The sequence below is a fragment of the Canis aureus genome, chromosome 30, assembly GCF_053574225.1.
Source record: "Canis aureus isolate CA01 chromosome 30, VMU_Caureus_v.1.0, whole genome shotgun sequence".
NCBI lineage: Eukaryota > Metazoa > Chordata > Mammalia > Carnivora > Canidae > Canis > Canis aureus.
This window is the reverse complement of record NC_135640.1, coordinates 6,710,543-6,730,330: the sequence shown is the minus strand read 5'-3', so window position 1 is coordinate 6,730,330 and position 19,788 is coordinate 6,710,543. Positions and strand designations below refer to the sequence as shown.

Genomic DNA, 19,788 nt, shown 5'->3' with positions numbered 1-19,788 from the left:
AGTGAATTGGTTTTGTACATACGATATGAAATATGTTTCTTTGCAAATCCCACTGGGACTATTTTATAAAAATCTTCCCACATATTTGCTGCTACAGACAAAATATATCCACTAAAATGGAATATTTTGAGATAACAAGTGCCTAAGGTTAATGTATTGTTCTGTAGAGAGCCACCTCGAGACCCCAAGAACAGACAACTGGATGATCTCAGTTTATTAAATGGCATAGATTTAAAAAAAGAAAAAAAAAACAATATGAATGTGAATGGAAAAAAAAATCCAACTAATCAGACCATGTTGACCTGTCATTTATCATTGTTGTTCTTGTATTAATTTGTATTTTTCTTATGGTGCTTTCCAATATTCCTACATTTTTTTTCTCTTCAAATTGAATGGTACAATAAAGAATCTTTCAGGAGATTATTATTGAATAATTTTAGAAGAAATTTGAATAATTTTAGAAGAAATTTTAATAAACTTCTACTGTGACGAGAGAATATTATTGTCCAAGAAAAATGTAATGTCCTATTATTTAAATCACCCATGTGCTATCCTTGCATATTAATTATTATTAATTATCTGCTTAGTTATTGGATGATTTGGACTAGAAAATGTACTAGTGGTTAGCATTAACCATTAAACATAATATGCATCATGCTTCACAAAACTACTATTGAATTTCTAATACAAATGATATCAAGACATTCTTTAGAAGAATCCCAGAAGTATTGTTGCAATTATTGGTGAATCTCTTATTTTAAATTGCATTTCTAGAACAAAGTACTATAAGATAATAATATATTTTTAAGCTTTGAGAATTATAAAATCAGAAATGCAAAGTGCTATTTTGGTTAAATCACAATTTGCTAAAGAATAAAGAAATGTGCTTTGTGGATTTTTCCCCATTGTAAACAATCTACCTTCTTAAATCCTTATACTGATAAATGTTAAGATATATTGAATGGCTGTTTCTAAGATTTACATTGCAGGTAAAACTTTAAAAGCTACTTTGAACTAACTGCATTTTAAATGCCTTCTGGATAATACACATACACATATACATATTTACAGTAGTTCCCCACTTCACCCCCATCTACAATTTCACCTTCCACACTTGAAGTTACCCATGGTCAACTGTGGTCTGGAAGCAAATGATCCTCCTTCTGACTTATTGTCAGGCCAATAGTAGCCTAAATGTTGCATTGCATCGTTTATGTCATTCACCTTACTTCTTATCAGTCAGGGATTTTATCTTATATTCTCCCAAGAATAAAGGGTGAGTACAGTACAATATTTTGAGAGAGAGACTGCTTTCATATAAACTTTATTATGACATATTGTTGTAATTATTCCATTTTATTATTAGTTATCATTGTTAATCTTTTACTAGGCCTGATTTACAAATTAACCTTTATTTTAGGTATATATAGATAGGAGAAAAACATAGTATAGATAGTTTTATGTGCTATCCACAATTTCAAGCATCCACTGGGAGTCTTGCACTGTATCTCCTGCAGATAAGGAGGACTTTTATATACATATGTATACTGTCTGTCTGTGTGTGTGTATACACAATATATATACAGAACTTTTTAATATGTACATTATATAGATATTTTAAGTAGTTTATTATATAAAACTTTAGTATTTTGATTGAAAATATTGTCAGTTAAGAACCCATTTTAGCTTTGTGAAAGTAATAGTCATCAGAATGAATCAGCCCTGGTGATTGATGTCCATGCCATTTTCTTAAATTTCAGGTGTTCCCGAGAAGCCTCAAATTAGTGGATTTTCATCACCAGTTATGGAGGGAGACTTGATGCAACTGACTTGTAAAACATCTGGTAGTAAACCTGCAGCTGATATAAGATGGTTCAAAAATGACAAAGAGATTAAAGGTAAAGAATGGGGAAAGTTTTCCCAAGTCAAAATTAATGTGCTGAAGCTGGTATAAAGTGTGAGATGCAGGGAATTTCTTTTTATAGATTTTATTTATTTATTCATGAGAGAGAGAGAGAGAGAGAAAGAGAGAGAGAGAGAGAGAGAGAGACCCGCAGAGGGAGAAGCAGGCTCCATGCAGGAAGCCGGACGTGGGATTCGATCCCGGGTCTCCAGGATCACACCCTGGGCCGAAGGCAGCGCTAAACCACTGAGCCACCTAGGTTGCCCAGGGCATTTCTTTTTAAAACCACAGTCACTTTCTTATTAAGTATAATTTAAACCATTTTACCTGTTTCTTAAATTAGGTAATCCCATAAGGTATATTAATGTAATCGCTGTGTGCCCCATTTTCCCCTTATGTATAACAAGTCAAAAATATCATATACCTCATGGAAACATTGGAGAAATAAATGAGTTATTGTATAAAAAACACATAGATTTATGCTTGGCCAGAGTGAACACAAAGTACAAGTTAGGTATAATTGTTTCCAAACTCCTCTCGTATTTGGATTACAGACAAATTCCATGAATTGTGTCTTCAATTTGTTGGTTTCTAGAATTATAAAGTCCTAAGAACAAAATTGGCTCCACATCAATGAATCTGATTCCCTGTAGTTCTCAGAGGGCAAAAAAATGTATTCATCTCAGTACAAATACACAGTAGTTTAAATATGAAGTATAGCTCTGCTGTTACTTCGTATAATTAAATATAAACACACACACACACACACACACACACACATACATAACCTGTAGGTGGGAAATAAGTTCATAGGCGAAATGCCTAGTGAGGTTAGTAGTTTGTTTGGTTTGGATTTTTCATTTTTTTAACTTCACATATGTGTATCTTGGACCTGATGTCACATGCACATTAAAATCCAACAATTGGTCATGATGATTGTTAAAAATGTTTCCTATATACATGGTAATGATGTGTTATTCTTAATGTAACCTGCTAGGGGATAGGTTCATGCAAACCATTCTAATCATTTTAATTTTTAATTCAAATATCTTATTTTAGATTCACAATAATTCTTACTAATGGGTATATATAGGCCCAACAGAAATGATAATACAGTACAGAATTATATTATATAGATAATATGTTATAGGATTCCTTCTGTTACTAAGAAATTATATGTTTGTAATCTATTTAATTATTCTCTTTTCTATTTTAATTACTGTGCATTTTTCTGCAAACAAGGACTTACCTGTAATTTATCCTTAATCACCACTTTTGTTGCGGGTCTTCTATTAAATACATGTTATTAAACAAATTTTGGAGAAATGCAAGCTCCCAAGACATGTTAGACATGTTGCTATGCTAAGTTAAACTTTTAGGTTAGTATATAATCTGATCACATATATGGCCAGGGCTCAGTAACACCCATTGTAATTCTGCATTTAGGATGTGTTTATTTAGGCATGTCTGGGCTTTGTTGAATCTTTGCTAACTGGATCCTCTACCCTGCTTCCATACTATGAGAAGGATCTGATCCAGCCATTTTTTTTTCTATTTAAGCACTTTTGATCAAAAGCCCTAACAAAAAAAAAAAAAAAAAGCCCTAACCAAGGGATCCCTGGGTGGCTCAGTGGTTTAGTGCCTGCGTTCAACCCAGGGTGTGATCCTGGAGTCCCGGGAACAAGTCCCATGTTGGGCTCCTTGCATGGAGCCTGCTTCTCCCTCTGTGTCTCTGCCTCTCTCTCTGGGTCTTTCATAAATAAATAAATAAAATCTTAAAAAAAAGCCCTAACCTGTAAAATAAATTTCAAATCCAACTTCCTTGGCCTATGAGAAAGCTCCAGTCAGTGAATTCTTGCACATGATATGTGTCTCTCTGTGTGAAAGACATGGTTTATGCTAGAATGTTCTTAAGTACTCTCTTTTGTTTTATTATTCACATTAATTCTGACATAGTTTGGTAGTCAGTTGCTCTCAATTTCTTAGCATTTTATTTGTGTTTCAAGAATTTGTCTCATATTCCCAGGGAGGTCAGAGAATAACATACTAGGTACTTCATTAATATTGATTGATAGTTTTTAACATTGTAGCCTGATGGAAAATCTATAATGTACTCATATTTCAGAATATACCTTGCTTTTTCACAAATTTGGCTTCTGCTCTGAGTACCAAACAGATTCCATTATATCCTAGGTAAAAACATTAAAGTTTGATCCTATAAACACCATACTGGAAAATCATCTGAGTAAAGATTAGAAAAAAAAATCAAGACAAAAACCATACACAGAATCAGCTCATGGTTCTGTACTCCCCATTCAGAAATAGTGAGGCCTCCTTTATTTCTGTGTTCTCCAATGTGTGGCCATTGAGAGAGCACTCATTATCCCTAAACTTGCATTCATCTACATAGCTTTTCTATTTTATAATTCTTCTTTTTCATATTAATATAGTTTGTTTCACAGTTATATGGTGAACTTCTTGAGTGCGCTAAACTATCTTTATAAGGTGTATATGCAAATATGCTGTGTGTAGCATCCTTACCTTTTAGCTAAGTGTTGGTCAGTTCAGCATAGTGACATTGTGTTAAGTTTCAGAGACTCTCTATAACGGGTATATGGATCTTCAATGTGACTTATGATTCAGGATGAGTCATTTTTCTGTTTTTCTTTTTTCCTTCATCACTACCTAACATAAATTTAATTTCCAAATTTCTGGGTAAAAGTTGTCTGAAAGTCATAGCTGATCAAGTTTTTTTTTGCCAAGATATTTCCATAGTAGATTCCAGAGCTCTGGTTCTCAAACTTTAGCAGGTATCATCACCTATAGTGCCTGTTAAATCTCGGATCATAGGGCTCTGTCCCCAAATTTTATGATGGAGTAGGTCTTGGTTGGAGCATGAGAACATACATTGTCAGCACTGTGTCACATGTGTGAATGATGCTGATATTCCTGTTTGGGGACTACACTGGTATAGAGAACATAAAGTTAAGAAGCATCCGTAGCAGGAGCGCCTGAGTGGTTCAGTTGGTTAAATGCCTGCCTTCAGCTAAGGTCATGATCATGGAGTTCTGGGTATTGAGCCCCGTCCCGTGTCAGGTTCCCTGCTCAGTGGGAAGCCTGCTTCTCCCTCTCCCTCTGCCATTTTCCCACTTGTGCTCTGTGGCTCTCTCTATCTCTCTGTCAAATAAATAAAATCTTAAAATCAAAAAAGAAGCAGCAGTAATATATAAAAGTCTTGTCTCTGTGTCTGAACTTTATAGTCCTCACAAGTCTATGAGAAAACTAATGTTTGCCTCAAAGCATTGTTGGAAGGATTTTGTGTGAGCCAATATGTATAAAGTGTTTTCACAGTATGAGGAATCACTAAAAACATTTTTAATATTATTGTTATTACTCTTATTATTATTACCATCACCATCTTCAGCAAACCACAATTAATGCGTTGTAACAATCCCTGAATTAGTTTTAGAAATATAAACAAAATAATTCCTTCCAGGAATTTACATTTTGGGGCTAGACATATAAACATAAGATTTACAGGTATGGTAATAGATACATGATCTGGCTATAGATTTTGTACTAGAAAGAAGAAGAAGAAGAAGAAGAAGAAGAAGAAGAAGAAGAAGAAGAAGAAGAAGGAGGAGGAGGAGGAGGAGGAGGAGGAGGAGGAGGAGGAGGAGGAGGAGGAGGAGGAGGAGGAGGAGAAAGAAGGAGGAGAAGGAGAAGAAGAAGAAGAAGAAGAAGAAGAAGAAGAAGAAGAAGAAAGAAGAAGAAGAAGAAGAAGAAGAAGAAGAAGAAGAAGAAGAAGAAGAAGAAGAAGAAGAAGAAGGGAGCAGCCCTACTTTGTGGGAGAAGAGGTTAAGACTTAACAATTGATTGATGGATATAGGCACTCAGTAAATAGCTGCTAAATAAATAAGTGGATATTAAACAATGAATTGAATCATCATATGGGTTGTGGGTACAAGTAGGTAGTAGAGCATTCTAAGGAAAGAAACCATGTATTTGTGCAGAGTAAAAGCATGTTTGCAGTAACCATAGAACTTTCTGTGTGATATAGATGCGAAAAGTAAACAGGAAAGCCAGGGCCAATTAAGTCTTCAAGGATCTTTTATTCCATAGTAAGGGGTTTGGAATTTTATTCTGTAGGCGATAGTTGAAACTTTTTTTTTCTATGAGCTTTAAAGAATAGAATGAAGCATAATTTTCATCTATCCGTCCCTTCCTCTTCCCCTGCCATGAGTCTAACTCAGAAATCCTTTTGGTGCTTCTGGATAGCTCTCTATTCAAAACCATAGGTCGTTTCACTGCAGCTTTTAATCTTCTGTGTTGTAAGGAAGTCTGAATATTTGACATTTAGTCTGGGAAAAAGATGAGCATTGCCTTTTGAAATTTGCTAGTTCCCTGAGAAGTTATATTTTATGAACCTTACAAACTTTTATAAACGTCATTAATTTTTCATTTCATGTATAAGATTATCAATTTGTAGTTTGAACAGTTACTATCATGAAATCTCCAGATTTCTTTCCCAGCTTTTACATTTTGGTGTTAGGCTGAATTCCATGACAACTCTCAGTGCCCCACATCATGTATGATCTCTTCTCCTTGAAGGTAGGACAGGCTTGTGAGTATAGCACATGTGATGTCACGTCCTTGATCATGTTGCCTTATATCGCAAAAAGGACTTGGCAGATATAATTATGTGTCTCTCTTGAGTTCATCAAAGGATGAGTCTCAAGGGCAAACCTGATATAATGAGGTGAGATCTTTATAAAGGAATGAAGTGTCAGAGAGACATTCTCCTCCCGGCCTGAAAGGAAGTAAACAGTAATCTTGCAATCCCTGTTTGCCACAGACTCCCTTGCCTATAGGGAGTCTGTGGCAAAGAGCTGTGAGGGACCTCTGGTTGCTGGAAGCAGTTCCTGAGTGACAGCTAGTGAACAAGGGGGGACCTCAGACATGTAGCCTCTGTAAATAAAGGAAATAAATTTGTGAACAACCAGTGAGCTTGAAGAAGACCCTAAAACTCAGATGGGAATCACAGCCCCAGCCAACACCGTAACTTCATTCTGGTGATATTGACAGGAAGACCAGGACAAGCCTTCTGGACTCCTAATCCATAGAGATTATGTGCGTTGCTTTAAGCCATTAAGCTTATGATAATTTGTTTTGTAACAACAGAAAACTGAGATCTAAAGAAGCAGAATAATTTCTTATGGTCATACATCCGGCAAAGACTGAACTTGAATATTCTAAGACCTAGCACTTGAGTCTGGGGAGAAAGCTGAAGGCTGGAAGAATATTTAAGGGACATTTCAAGTATGAACTAATTAGGCTCTGACTTAATGGTAAAATGGAGTTTTTAGTGGGAATAAAATGGAATTTTTAAAAAAGAAGATGGATGTGAAAAAGAAGCCAAATTTTAGAGGAACCTGGTGAATAGTTCTGAGAGATGAAGCAAAAAGAAAGCTGAAAGACAATATAACTTTGAGTGATTTTAGTAATGAACATATGGAAATAAAAGAGGCATTAGGAAGAATTAGTTCAGAAATATGTAATAATGTTTATTTAAAATATTGAAGTTGAAGTAATTATACAGAATCTAAAAGTTAAGCTTAATAGGTTTTTGGAGTTAGGTGAACTATGTCTAGGGAAGGTATTCTGACCATAAAAGGTTTATCATCTCACAATGAGGGACGTTTTCAGTTTTAGCCTTTAAAACAGTCATCGCTTTTCATGTGTGCAGTGCTTCCTCCTCCCTTCAGAATTATGCCATGAAGGACATACATATGCAGCAGAGCCTGACTTTGTGGCGAGTCACTGAAGCTTGTTGCTACCTAATGGTATTGCCTGTATTCTACAAGTGTTATTTACTTATTATACATTGTGTGTGTCAAATGTTGACCATCAGGCTTAAGTGGACTTAAGCTGTATCTCCCCATGTGAACAGGGGTTTTGACACACACTATCCCACCAATCAAAAATAATGCAACAGCTCATTTTCAGGTTGGCTAAATGTAGTGTAATTTTACTGTAGACTATGTAGCAAATAATTTTTACAGCATTTGGAAGCATGAGAGTGAATTTCCAAATGCTGTGTTTCTCAAAAAGTGGCCATTAAACGGCTTGGATTAGAATCACCGGAGGTGGGGATCCCTGGGTGGCTCAGCGGTTTAGCGCCTGCCTTTGACCCAGGGCGTGATCCTGGAGTCCCGAGATCGAGTCCCACATCAGGCTCCCTGCGTGGAGCCTGCTTCTCCCTCTGCCTGGTTCTCTGCCTCTCTCTGTGTGTGTCTCTCCTGAATGAATAAATAAATAAAATCTTAAAAAAAAAAAAAGAATCATCTGAGGTACTAGTTTTAAAATGCCTATTCCTAGTGATCCTTAGCTCACTATTTTTGAGAATGCACGGAATTAGAGACCACTAAGCCAAGTATTATTGAGGAAACAAAGGAAGGGGTTCTAATTGACTAAATTCAGAAAATAAGGCTTAATATTCCGTGTACATTATGAGTCTGTTCTTACAAAGAGATTGTGTAAAACTAAGTCAAAATATACTCTAGCATTTTAACATTTCTGAGAATTTGTGCAAAAATTCCTTTAGCTGACATCTTAACAGTATTCTTTGACCACGTAATTGTTTTTCTTTCATGCTTTTATGTTGTTTTGCATTGAATTCTATGAAATGCACTTTGAAACATGGTAGATTATTTATTGAATTTACATATTCTGTTTGGTGTTGCAAAACTAGATTCAGTCTAATGCTTCATTTAACATCAGTTTTGCATAAATTTGATTTGAATGAGAGAAATACTAATATGCAAAAAAGGGATTGTAAATTCCCTGAAGAAGAAAATAAAAAGGAAAAACTTGTGTCCTCTGTGTTTAATGTCCCTGTGTCATAGATGATAAGGATTAACCAAAAGTATCAATAGTTAAACTTGTACCCCATAAATCAATGATTTTTCATGTTCTTTGTTTATACCTACCACTTTGGAAATGTCCTAGTCATTTAAATCTGGATCATGCTGGACACGTATTAGATGAGAAAAGAAAACAGCATTAACAGTACCTGTATGTCGTATGTGTGTGTCTCTGTGTGTGACAACATGGACAATCTAAAATTTTTTGAATGATTTTAAGTGTATTACTTCAAGATGCTGCAGGCCACACCATGATATACATGAGATATCTTATGGAAATAGAGAAAGCAACTTTCATGTGATCATGAATGGTTAATGATAATAAGTTATCCCCCAAAACTTTGAGAAACTTTCTTTTTAATTTTTTTAAAAACAGCTTTATTGAGATATAATAGAAAACAATATACACATATTTGAACTGGACGGTTTGGTAGATTTTCATATTTGTATATACTGATGAAACCGCATCAATCAAGATAATGAACAAATGCATCATTGAAGCATTTGTTTATACTCCTTTATAATCCTTTCCTCATATCTTTAAAAAAAACTCCTTCCCTCTTAAACTTCTCTCCCCACTCCTCATTTCATGCTCAAATTAGAACCACTGTTCTGTCATTGCAGATTAGTTTGCATTTTCTAGAATTCTATATAAATAGACTCAGTTAATTTTCTTTTCTTTTGATTTTCTCAGTGTAAGTATTTTCAGATTTATCCCTGTTCTTGCATATGTAAAAGTTATTCCTATTTATCGCTGATATTCTATTGTATGAATCTATACTATAATTTGTATATCCATTTATCTGGTGATAGATATTTGAGTTATTTATGGTATGAGGCTGTACCAACTAAGTAGTTATGAACATTGTGTGTAAGTCTTTATATGTAGATATGCTTTCATCTCTCTTGGCAATGACTAGGGCCAGAATGGGTCATATGGCAGACCTACATTCAATTTTTAAAGACACTTCCAAACAATTTTATGAAGTACTACTTCATAAAGCCCAACCTTTTTATTATTATTTTTACTTTTATAAATCATAATTTCATATTTTATGGATGACATTTTTGCCTAACCCAAGATCACAAAAATTATTTGCATAAATTTCATATCTTTAGGTTTTGAATTTATTTTCAATGCCCTTATCTTTTATTTCTCTTAGCTCTATTATTTCAAGGTCAGGTTTGATTGATTGATTGATTGATTGATCTCATTATAGATAGCATTTTTCTGCTTCTTTGAATGCAGTTTTTGATTGGATTCCAGACTTTGTGAAATTTGCCTTTTCGATGCTGAATATTCTCATATCTCTGTCAGTATTATTATGCGTCCTTCTGGTCAAGTTACTTAGAAAGGGTTTAATCCTTTCAGAGTCTTTAAAAAATTTCTTAGGCAAGACCAGAGCAGTATTTATGCTAGGAATTATTGTTTTCAATCAGATTGGTCACAACACTATTCCCCACTGTGTGAGCATCATGTGCTATTTCCTCTAATCCTTTTAGATGGTTCTTGTCTCAGGCTCAGTTTCCTCACCCAGATACACTTATCAGTGCTTGCTTTGCTAAACAGTGGGTGAGACCCTGAAAAGGTCTGGAGTTCTCTCTTGATACAACTTTCTCTTTTTTGATATTCTTCCCTGCCAACTTTAAATAAGTAATACTTTATTTAATGGTGATGCGTTTTAATTGTGTCTGTTTGCTTGTTTGTTTTAAGGTGATAGAATGAATTTAAGAGGATGTACAGGAAGAAGAGTGAAATGTATCCAAACTCACTTTGATAGAATGTTTTACTTCTTTCAAAGTGACACTATGTCACTCTTTATAAGCAGGGTGCTGGGGGAGTGGCGGCAGCCCTGGTTTTCTCCCCTTGTTTCTCTGGCTTGAAATGTCCACTTTATGAGTGAACTGGGGCAAGAGCCATGATGGTCTTTGTATTCTTGGCCTGAGTTCAGACTGGGTAGAAAAAGAGAGCCTCAAAAAAAAAAAAAAAAAAAAAAAAAAAAAAAAAAAAAAAAAGAAAAAGAAAAAGAAAAAGAAAAAGAAAAAAAAAGAAAAGAGAGCCTCAGCCACACTCCTTTGGAATTGGGCCTCTGCAACTGACAGCAGGAATGAGGGGAACACCTGGCTCTGCTGAGAAAATACGATAGCCTTTGAAAGTGAGCTGGTGGGGAGGATGGGTCCCATCATCTGGGCAATATTCATTAGGAGGTAAGCTTCCCTTGTGCTGAGTTGGAGGTGGGGTGAAGGTAGGGAACAGGTCATGTCTTAAATACTACAAGCTCTATTTGTTCTTACTGAGATTTAATTGATTTTCTTGAATAATTGTTTCATAAGTTGCTGTATACTATTAGATGATTTTTAAAGAACATACGTATATGTATATTTAAATAATTTTCACCAGTTCTGGTTGTTTCACTGGAGGAGTCTGCAGAGTCCCCTATGCTGATATTCTGGAAATTGTCCTCGACTTTTTTTTAAGATTTTATTATTTATTTGAAAAACAGAGAGCACAAGAGGGGTGGAGGGGCAGAGGGAGAAGGAGAAGCAGACTCCCCACTGAGCAGGGAGCCCCACCACATAGGGCTCCATCCCAGGACCCTGGGATCATGACCTGAGCTGAAGGCAGATGCTTCTGAACCACCCAAGTGCCCCTGATTTCTTTTTTATATTCATGTCTTTTTACAATGTAAACTCATAAATTATTCTAATATATTTCATTCCTTTCATTCCTTTATTTATCCTTATAAACTATTCTATCTCTCATTTCCTGCTATTTTTTCACAGAAAAAAAATTACATTTCTTTTTTTGACCATGTTATGTCAAAATTTATTTCTTGCCTCTAGAGATAAAACTGTTCCATAAATTCCCTTTTCCTGGTAATTATAGGCTATTTTTAATTATGTTCTTCTTCATGAACTTTATATAAGAAGGTCATGTATGAATTTTAAGAAATGATTTAATAATTTGACATGTTTTAATTTGGTTAGTTTTTAATTAGTCTTTTTTTTAGGATTTATTTGTTTTAGAGAGAGAGCATGCAAGTTGTAGGAGGGGTTGAGGAGAGGGGGAGAGGGAGAGAAAAGCAGACTCCCCCTGAGTGTAGAGCCCAGTGTAGAGCTCAATCTCACCATTGAGAAATCATGACTTAAGCTGAAAACAAGACCTGGGTCTTAACCAATTGAGTCACCCAGGTGCCCCTTTAATTAATCTTTTTAAAAATTATATTGTTGATCTCCCTTCTTCTTCTCTTTTCTCTATAGTTAAATATAACTGAACTCCCACCCTTGGGCTGCCTTAAGGATGGCTATGCCTAAAAAAGATAGTGAAGAGAAGAAACAAAAGGCAAATACAGAGTAAATATAATTCTAAGTAAAAGAAAAGAAGCGGCAATCAACAGTAGTCAATAAGTCAAAAAGGTGATAAAACAATAGAACTGCATCAGATAAAGATTATTTATTTACGTTTAATGTGTCCCATTCCAGGTCTTTGATGATCCATCACTAGCTTTTGTACTTTTCCAAGACAGAAACTGTTCATTTATTCAGAGTTTAGACCAACATTGTCTTTAGTTTTTGAGGAGAGGGATAATAGGAAGAAATGAAGAAATACACTTCAAAGTAAAACAGTAACAAATTGACAACTGCCCACAACTTACACAGGCTGACATGGATGAAACTACTAACTAGACGAAGGAAATGAATGCTTACCTGACAAAATATGCCTAACTTTAATTAATTAAGAACAGACTGGGGCATCTGGATGGCTCTGTCGGTTAAGTGTCTGACTCTTGGTTTCAGCTCAGATGGTGATCTCAGAGACCTGAGACCTTAATTTTTTTCTGCCATCTTTTATCATCTTTTGGGTCCTACAATAAATCACCTTTTAAAATATAAAATAGAATAAATCGTTCAGTCTTCAATAGGAGAAAGGGTATTAAAATCTATACAAATATAGTGAGTACTCTGAGGCATCAAACTTAGAGTCAGGTAGTTTTGTCTTTTTTGTTTTGTTTTGTTTCGTTTTTTGTTTTTTTGTTTTGTTTTGTTTTGTTTAAGTCAGGTGGTGTAATCTTTTGATTTAGCCTAAAAATAGAAAAAAACCCAGAGTGCACAAAATATAAAATCTGTTCTTAGAAAGTACTATAAGTGAAAGTTGATTTCTCCTGTCCAGATTTTTGGTTAGTGACACTGATGTTCACTCAACCTACTCTCAAGTGAAGAGCAATTATTGTAAGGTTTTTCTGACCATGGCCAAGTGAAAGGAACATGAGGGAACCTAGTTATAGCCATAAAAGTTGTGCCCTGTATATAAAGAGGTCACTGATTGACTGGCTTCATAGTTACTTAGCTCCTTTCAGTCTATTGTTGCCATGGGCTATCTGCTTCTTCCTCTATTTGGCACACCTTTCCTCCACCTCATGAATTCTATTCTCTCATTAGATTGGCTAAATCATGGCTTTCCTCATACTAGCTGTAGGATATATGTGTGCATACATGCTCAAACACGTGTTTTTAACTTCAATTTCTTTGAATTCTTCAAGGTTTTAAATCGTGTTAAGATGTGATAGAGAATCAGAAACTAGTTTGATTACATTATTTCTGCTTGGGGATAAAACCTCATGCTTGCCACCCTGGAGATTAGTCACCCTGGGCTTAGGTACCTCTTCAGATTTAATTATACCTGGTTCAAGTCACGTGCTACAGAACATGGCAATTATAAGCAAAGAATGTCTACAAAAGAAATTACATAGGAGAGGAATTTAACACTAAAAGGCCAACCTGGTTATGGCAAACACTATGAATTCACATTCAATAAGTATAGGTGCTATAGAGGATAACTTATGTTCACATTCTGATAAAATTTTTAGATTTTATGACTCTAATTCCATTAGATATAAAATATTAAGGAGTCTCTACTGAAACGTTGTGGTCTGGGTTAGATTTGCAAAAGGCTGCTATTCTTCCCCTTCCTACCACTTTTTTTGAGTTTTGTATTTATGAATAATAGGTAGTGTGAAAACTAACTCCAAATTTCCCAAGATAAATTTCACAAACCATGCAGTATATACCTCAAAGCTCATTATCATGTTGTGTAAGTCAGAAAGAGGAAGACTTTGTTGAAACTGGCAAATGCTGTAAGTTAGTCCATTGTATTAGTATTGTAGAAATAAATAATATTAATATTGCTGCTGATTATTCAAAGAAAGTGATAATAGTTTAAAGAAGATATTCTTGAATACAAATTAATCTCTATCTTGGTTCTCACAATTATTAACTAATTTTCTAAGTAACCATTTTTCTCCAAGATAGTCTATCTCTTATACTCCTTTCAAAAGATATATCTGATAGGGTGAAGATCAGAGAAAAGATCTGGTATTGTTAGTTCTTAAACTGTTATACTCTATTATTTTGAACATACCAATAGTTTTAAAAATATTTAAATAATATATTTACATATCTGTCCACTTCACTGGGCTAGAGTTTATTTCCTCACCCAACTTTTTATATATGGAATCTGACATGGTGTCAAGCATGTGGTAAATGCTCAAGGTTTTAATCTAGAGAATAAATGAACCACTTGTGTTAAAGTGGTCTCAGACTTTACCATAATAATTTTAGAGGTGGTGACTCATTTTTACTGGATGCTGTCCTAAGCAAAGCAAACTAGTTCTGAATATCCTTCTGAGGTACAGGAAACTAAATATAGAATTGAATAAATATAAATGTAGAATTAAATATAGAATTAGTCACTTGAGTGAAAGTGATCTAAGACTTTACCTCAATAATTTTCAAAGGAGATGGTTCTACTCCTTACTGATTGTTTTACTAGACTCAGCAATATAGTTCTTAATGTTCTTCTAAGGTTTTAAATCCTAATAGACATTTGACTGTTTCTGAGCCATCAATGATTGAACTACGTCCAGTTTTTCGTTTTTTGGTTTTTTTGAAGGAGAGTGACTCTTACAACTCATAATATGCTAGAAGTATTTGCATTAATACAGAAAAAAACCCCATGGATTAACATAAAAGGTAATGATACTGAATTTGGAACAACCTCAAAATTAGTAAAGAAAACAAGATAAAACTTGAAGTGAGATAAGCAAGCAAATCCTATTCATTAAGTCTTTCACATTTGCCAATGATGAGTCACAAACTTTTTTGTTAGTACTTTTATTGACTACAAAGAAAAAGACATGATCAGTTAATTATTATGTCCACAAAACAGTGTATGAAATAGGTCTAACATTTTCTGGTGCTGAGTGTCAAAAGACAAAGAGAATTCCTCTCTGAATCCACGTGTTTCAGACAAATGTGTTTGTATTTAGTGGAATCAGGGTACATATAACAAGATCCATATAGCATATATTCATAGTACCTTTCAATGCAGACACTGAAGAGACACCTGATCAAAGAATAACATTTCGCCGTCTGAATAAACTGAAAGAGAGGTTTTAGAATATTTAGATAAGCAAAGTATCTCCTCTTCATCAGTTCTCCAAAAATATTACTACATTTTTTTGAACTTTTGAAATCTATTAACAAGAACTGAGTTTCAGTAAAATTCCTTGCCAAATAAAATGGTTATTTTGTATACTGGCTAATGGTAGAACCATAGCTTTAAAAAACAGGATGGCACCTCTAATAAATGTGGAATACTATGAGAAGAAATCTGTCCCCTTCCAGTTGGAGTTATAGGAAGGAACACTCATAGGCAAAAAAAGAGATTTGCCTCATGAATTTGTTTTGAAGTTTTCTCCAGTGAACAAATGAAAATGGTTAATCAGACTTAACGCTCTATCATATAAGATGTGGCTTCAATATTTTTCTTCTGGAAAAAGTTTAAAGCAGAAACAAAATACTTACCTTGAATATTAAATAAAGATGCTTTGTAAAATACTTTTTGAACGCTTAATCTTAAGAGAAAAAAAATAAAGTACTGACATTCCTTTCAAGACAAATTGATTTTAAAACACACATCTAAGGGGCGCCTGGGTGGCACAGTCAGTTAAGCAATGGACTCTTGGTTTCAGCTCAGGTTGTGTCATGAGATGAAGGCCTGCCTGAGCTCTGTGCTCAGTGCAGAGTCTGCTTAAGTTTGTTTCTTTCTCCTTTTTCCTCTGCTCCTTCCCCTCACATTCTCTCTTGTGCACTCTCTCTCTCTAAAACAAATAAATCTTCAAAAAAATAAGATATGCATATAAGTTACTGAATGAGTTAACCAGGCATAGTTACTTTATGTCAATCTAACAAAGTAATAGGGAGTTGGTTATCTTCTAAAAATGGTGTAGTTTTAGAAAATTTGATCTATAGAACTTCTTTTAAACAGTAATTACACAATATATCCAGTTGTGTAACAGTAATTACACAACATATCCAAAAATACTGCTGTAGATCACAATGGCTGTAGATCAAAATGGTTGTTTCAAATTTTTGACATAAAGTCATCTCGTATAGTGCCCACATTTTCTCTTCTCTATGACAAGATGACCTACGTTCAGGTAAGTAGGTCAAATCATTTAAGTACCATTAATATGGATTCAGAATAATTCCCTAAAATTATCATCTGATCCACCATAAAATACTGTTACAAACCCAGACTCTGAAAATAATAGTAAAGTTCAAGTTCTATAAGAGCATCAATATCTGGGGAAAACATTGTGATCCTGCAGATTGGTCATGGCCGTGAGATCGTGGCCAGAGAATTAGAAACCCAAATAGATCAGGGGAAGTCACATAATACCCCTACATAATTCCTAAGAGATACCTCTCACTGATGAGGAGGTATGGCTCTCGCAGTACTGGGAACAAGTGAAAGCTGTGTCTAAATCTTATCTTGTTCCCAGTGTGGCTGTGGCACAATGGTCTTCCAATGGATTAAAGGGAAACTGGCCCACATTAGGTGCATGCCTGGCTACTCCAGGATGCAAAACAAGATTATCCTTTATAAAACTGAGATTATTTTCTTTCTGGATCTGTTTAAATGGGATAAATTCACAAAAGTAATGAAAGGAAATAAATCACAAAAATTCAGATTGTGATACACAGGGTGATTAGAACCACTGTGGATACAAAGTGAAGTTCTATGGAACTTTAATCACTTTAGATGATTTCTTTTAGAAAAAATCTAATCCAAAAGGAGCTAAAACTATAGACATAGAGGCAGGTGACCTAACATTATAAATGTGGAGAGATGGATGTGGATGTAGCTCCTCAGATTTGATATTTTATGAAAAATTTGGATGTAAAAAAACAATACACAGATGACCTTTGTTCCTTAGCTAACCTGATTTAGGGCTTCTAAATCTGTTAATTTGAGGGCTTCAGCAGTCTTGCTCATGATTACATCATCTGCTTTTTTTTTCAACCTTAGCTCTAAGTAAGATAAAGATCTAAAACCCAAATAGAAGCAGACTACTATTCTACATTCCAAGTCTCATAAATACAAATATAAAAACTAGTAGAAAATTATTTACTTTGAGACTTAACGTTCAAGAAATGTTAAGGAGGGCAGCCCTGGTGGCTCAGTGGTTTAGTGCCGCCTTTGGCTCAGGGCATGATCCTGGAGTCCTGGGATTGAGTCCCATGTTGGACTTCCTTCATGGAGCCTGCTTCTGTCTATGCCTGTGTGTGTGAGTGTTGTGTGTGTATCTCATGAATAAAAAAAAAAAAAAAAAAAAAAGAAATGTTCAGGAAAATACTTGAGGAATTTTCCTAGACAGATCTGTTTTTAGGTTTTTTATTATAGAAAATTTCAACATATACAATGATAGCATAATAAAGTTCTCAACTGCCACCCACCCAAAGCAATCACTGTTCTGATTATTTGTGAACAAGTGGTAAAAGTCCAAAACCTCCTTGGAAAATGATAGAAGGGTGGCGGCAAGGATTATGAAGGAAACTAATCCTACAAACACCTCTGTTTATTGCTTGCTCTCAACTTGTGTTGACCATCATACCAATACATTATATAATATATGAAATGGATATTTTGAAAAATGTAAAAAATGAGAAGAAATATATATTTTAAAATAGTAAAGGTAGAATGGAAGGTTAGGAAGAGAGTAAATTAAAATGATGGATAGAGATAGCTTGAGATGGAGAGAGAAAAGTCCCAATATTTCCTCTTCATTGATGGTTGCATCACTGATCTTTACTCTTTCTCCTCAAAATATGTCCATGGCCAGCATCAGACTTTCAGGCTCCATCCATCCCACAACATCTTGAATCAGAATCTGCATTTCTGCCAAGATCCAAAGGTGATTTGTATGCGCATCAATTCTTAAAAAATACTGCTGTAGATCACAATGTAATGAAAGACATGCTAAAGGAGAAACAATGGAAACACTGAAACAAGACAGAACAGGAAACAAGAATACACATGCAATCAGCAAATTAACTGTACAACGTAAAAAAATTTTTATTGATTCTATAACTGTGAATGCATCAGTTATTTTATAAAGCTAGAACCCAAAAATAGACTTAGATTTTAAGTACTACTTCCTGCCTGGTTTTTTGGGGGGGCAGGGGGTGAGGGTGGTAAGGAGGAGATCAGCATGAAACAGAAAAGATAAAATGATTGGCTCTTATTGATGTTTTTTTCTGTTCATTTTATTGCTTTTAGGAACCCTATAAGGTGTCACATAAGCTAATATTAAAAGCAACAAATTATACTTTTGTTTATTTTATTTGAATGATGCTCATTAAAATTTTATGCGATGCTATCAGATTTTATGTGTCCATTTAATATTACATTAAATGATACTTTTGTAGAGGAATTGGCTAAAGGAAGCAGATGTGTGGGTTCTTAAAATACAGCTGTTATTAAAATTAAACAATTAGCAGCAATGTTTTGTCTTTCATATATTGTGAAACATAATTATAATAGTGGTTTACTAAGAGATCTAAATTTTCTTATACTGCCACTGCTTAGAATTACAAACCAGAAAACATTGGACATGGATTTATACAAATTAATATAAAAATGAGGCAAAAATTTGTATAAATCTATAAAACACTAAAAGGTAAAAGGGCTCATATATATATATATATATATATATATATATATATATATATATATGTTCACATAAATAAATATATATATTTTTAATATAACAAAAGATTATAAATGCATCTGTGTTATCCTGACATATTTTGACTAAAAGGGAATAATTGCATATTTTAATATCTTTTTTAATTAAGATTTAAACTAATATTTAAATGGAAAAATCACAGAAATGACTGGTTAGCAAAAATGAGTTATTTTGCAAGATAATTTATGAAGAACTTTGTATCTTGTATGATTAATTTTTAGTTATAAGATAAATTGAGCATTTTATGTCCCTTCCCTATATGTCAAATGTTAGAAATTTTTCTTACTCTCAAAACTTCCTAAATTATGTAAAATTTTTTAATGGTAAAATCTTAATTAGGTGATTTTTTTCCTAATATGTGAACACAATCATGAGCATTTATTTTCAAGAACAAGACATAGAACATTTACCTAGTTTTATTCTTTATGAATAATTATTTTATTTTTGAAATCAATAAGATAAAGTCAGACTTCTCTGAAAAAAGTAAAACTCAGTGCAACATACAAATATCTACCCACAAATACCTCAAATTCAGAATTACTTTCAAGGTCAAATCTTTGACAGAACACAATGGATTAGCTCAGCTTACATTACTTTGTTGTCATTAATATGTCCTTAAATGTTTTTAAAATTATTTATTAAATAGTAAAATCAAATATTTTTGTACTTTATTGAACATAACTCTTTCCCTAAAAATATCGTTGTTCATTAGACATGAAAGAGTAAGAAAATGGAACAGCTTTTTCCTGAAACTACATATAGGATCATGTTATAATATCTTAACTTTAGCCTATCATTTTGATTTCTAATCCATTAAAATTACCCTCCTCTTATCAACTAGTTTAGACTTAAGAAATTTTAAATTAAATGA

At 34.0% G+C, this 19,788-nt stretch overlaps 1 protein-coding gene across 4 annotated transcripts in view; it reads left to right on the top strand.

The window, feature by feature from the left end:
• CADM2 (cell adhesion molecule 2) overlaps positions 1-19,788 on the top strand; it is a 1,060,955-nt gene that overhangs the window by 886,166 nt on the left and 155,001 nt on the right. For all 4 annotated transcript variants that reach the window (XM_077878754.1, XM_077878755.1, XM_077878756.1 and 1 more), the window contains one exon: positions 1,761-1,898. In XM_077878754.1, the coding sequence (XP_077734880.1) occupies positions 1,761-1,898 (138 nt within the window). The remainder of the gene's footprint in view (positions 1-1,760; positions 1,899-19,788) is intronic.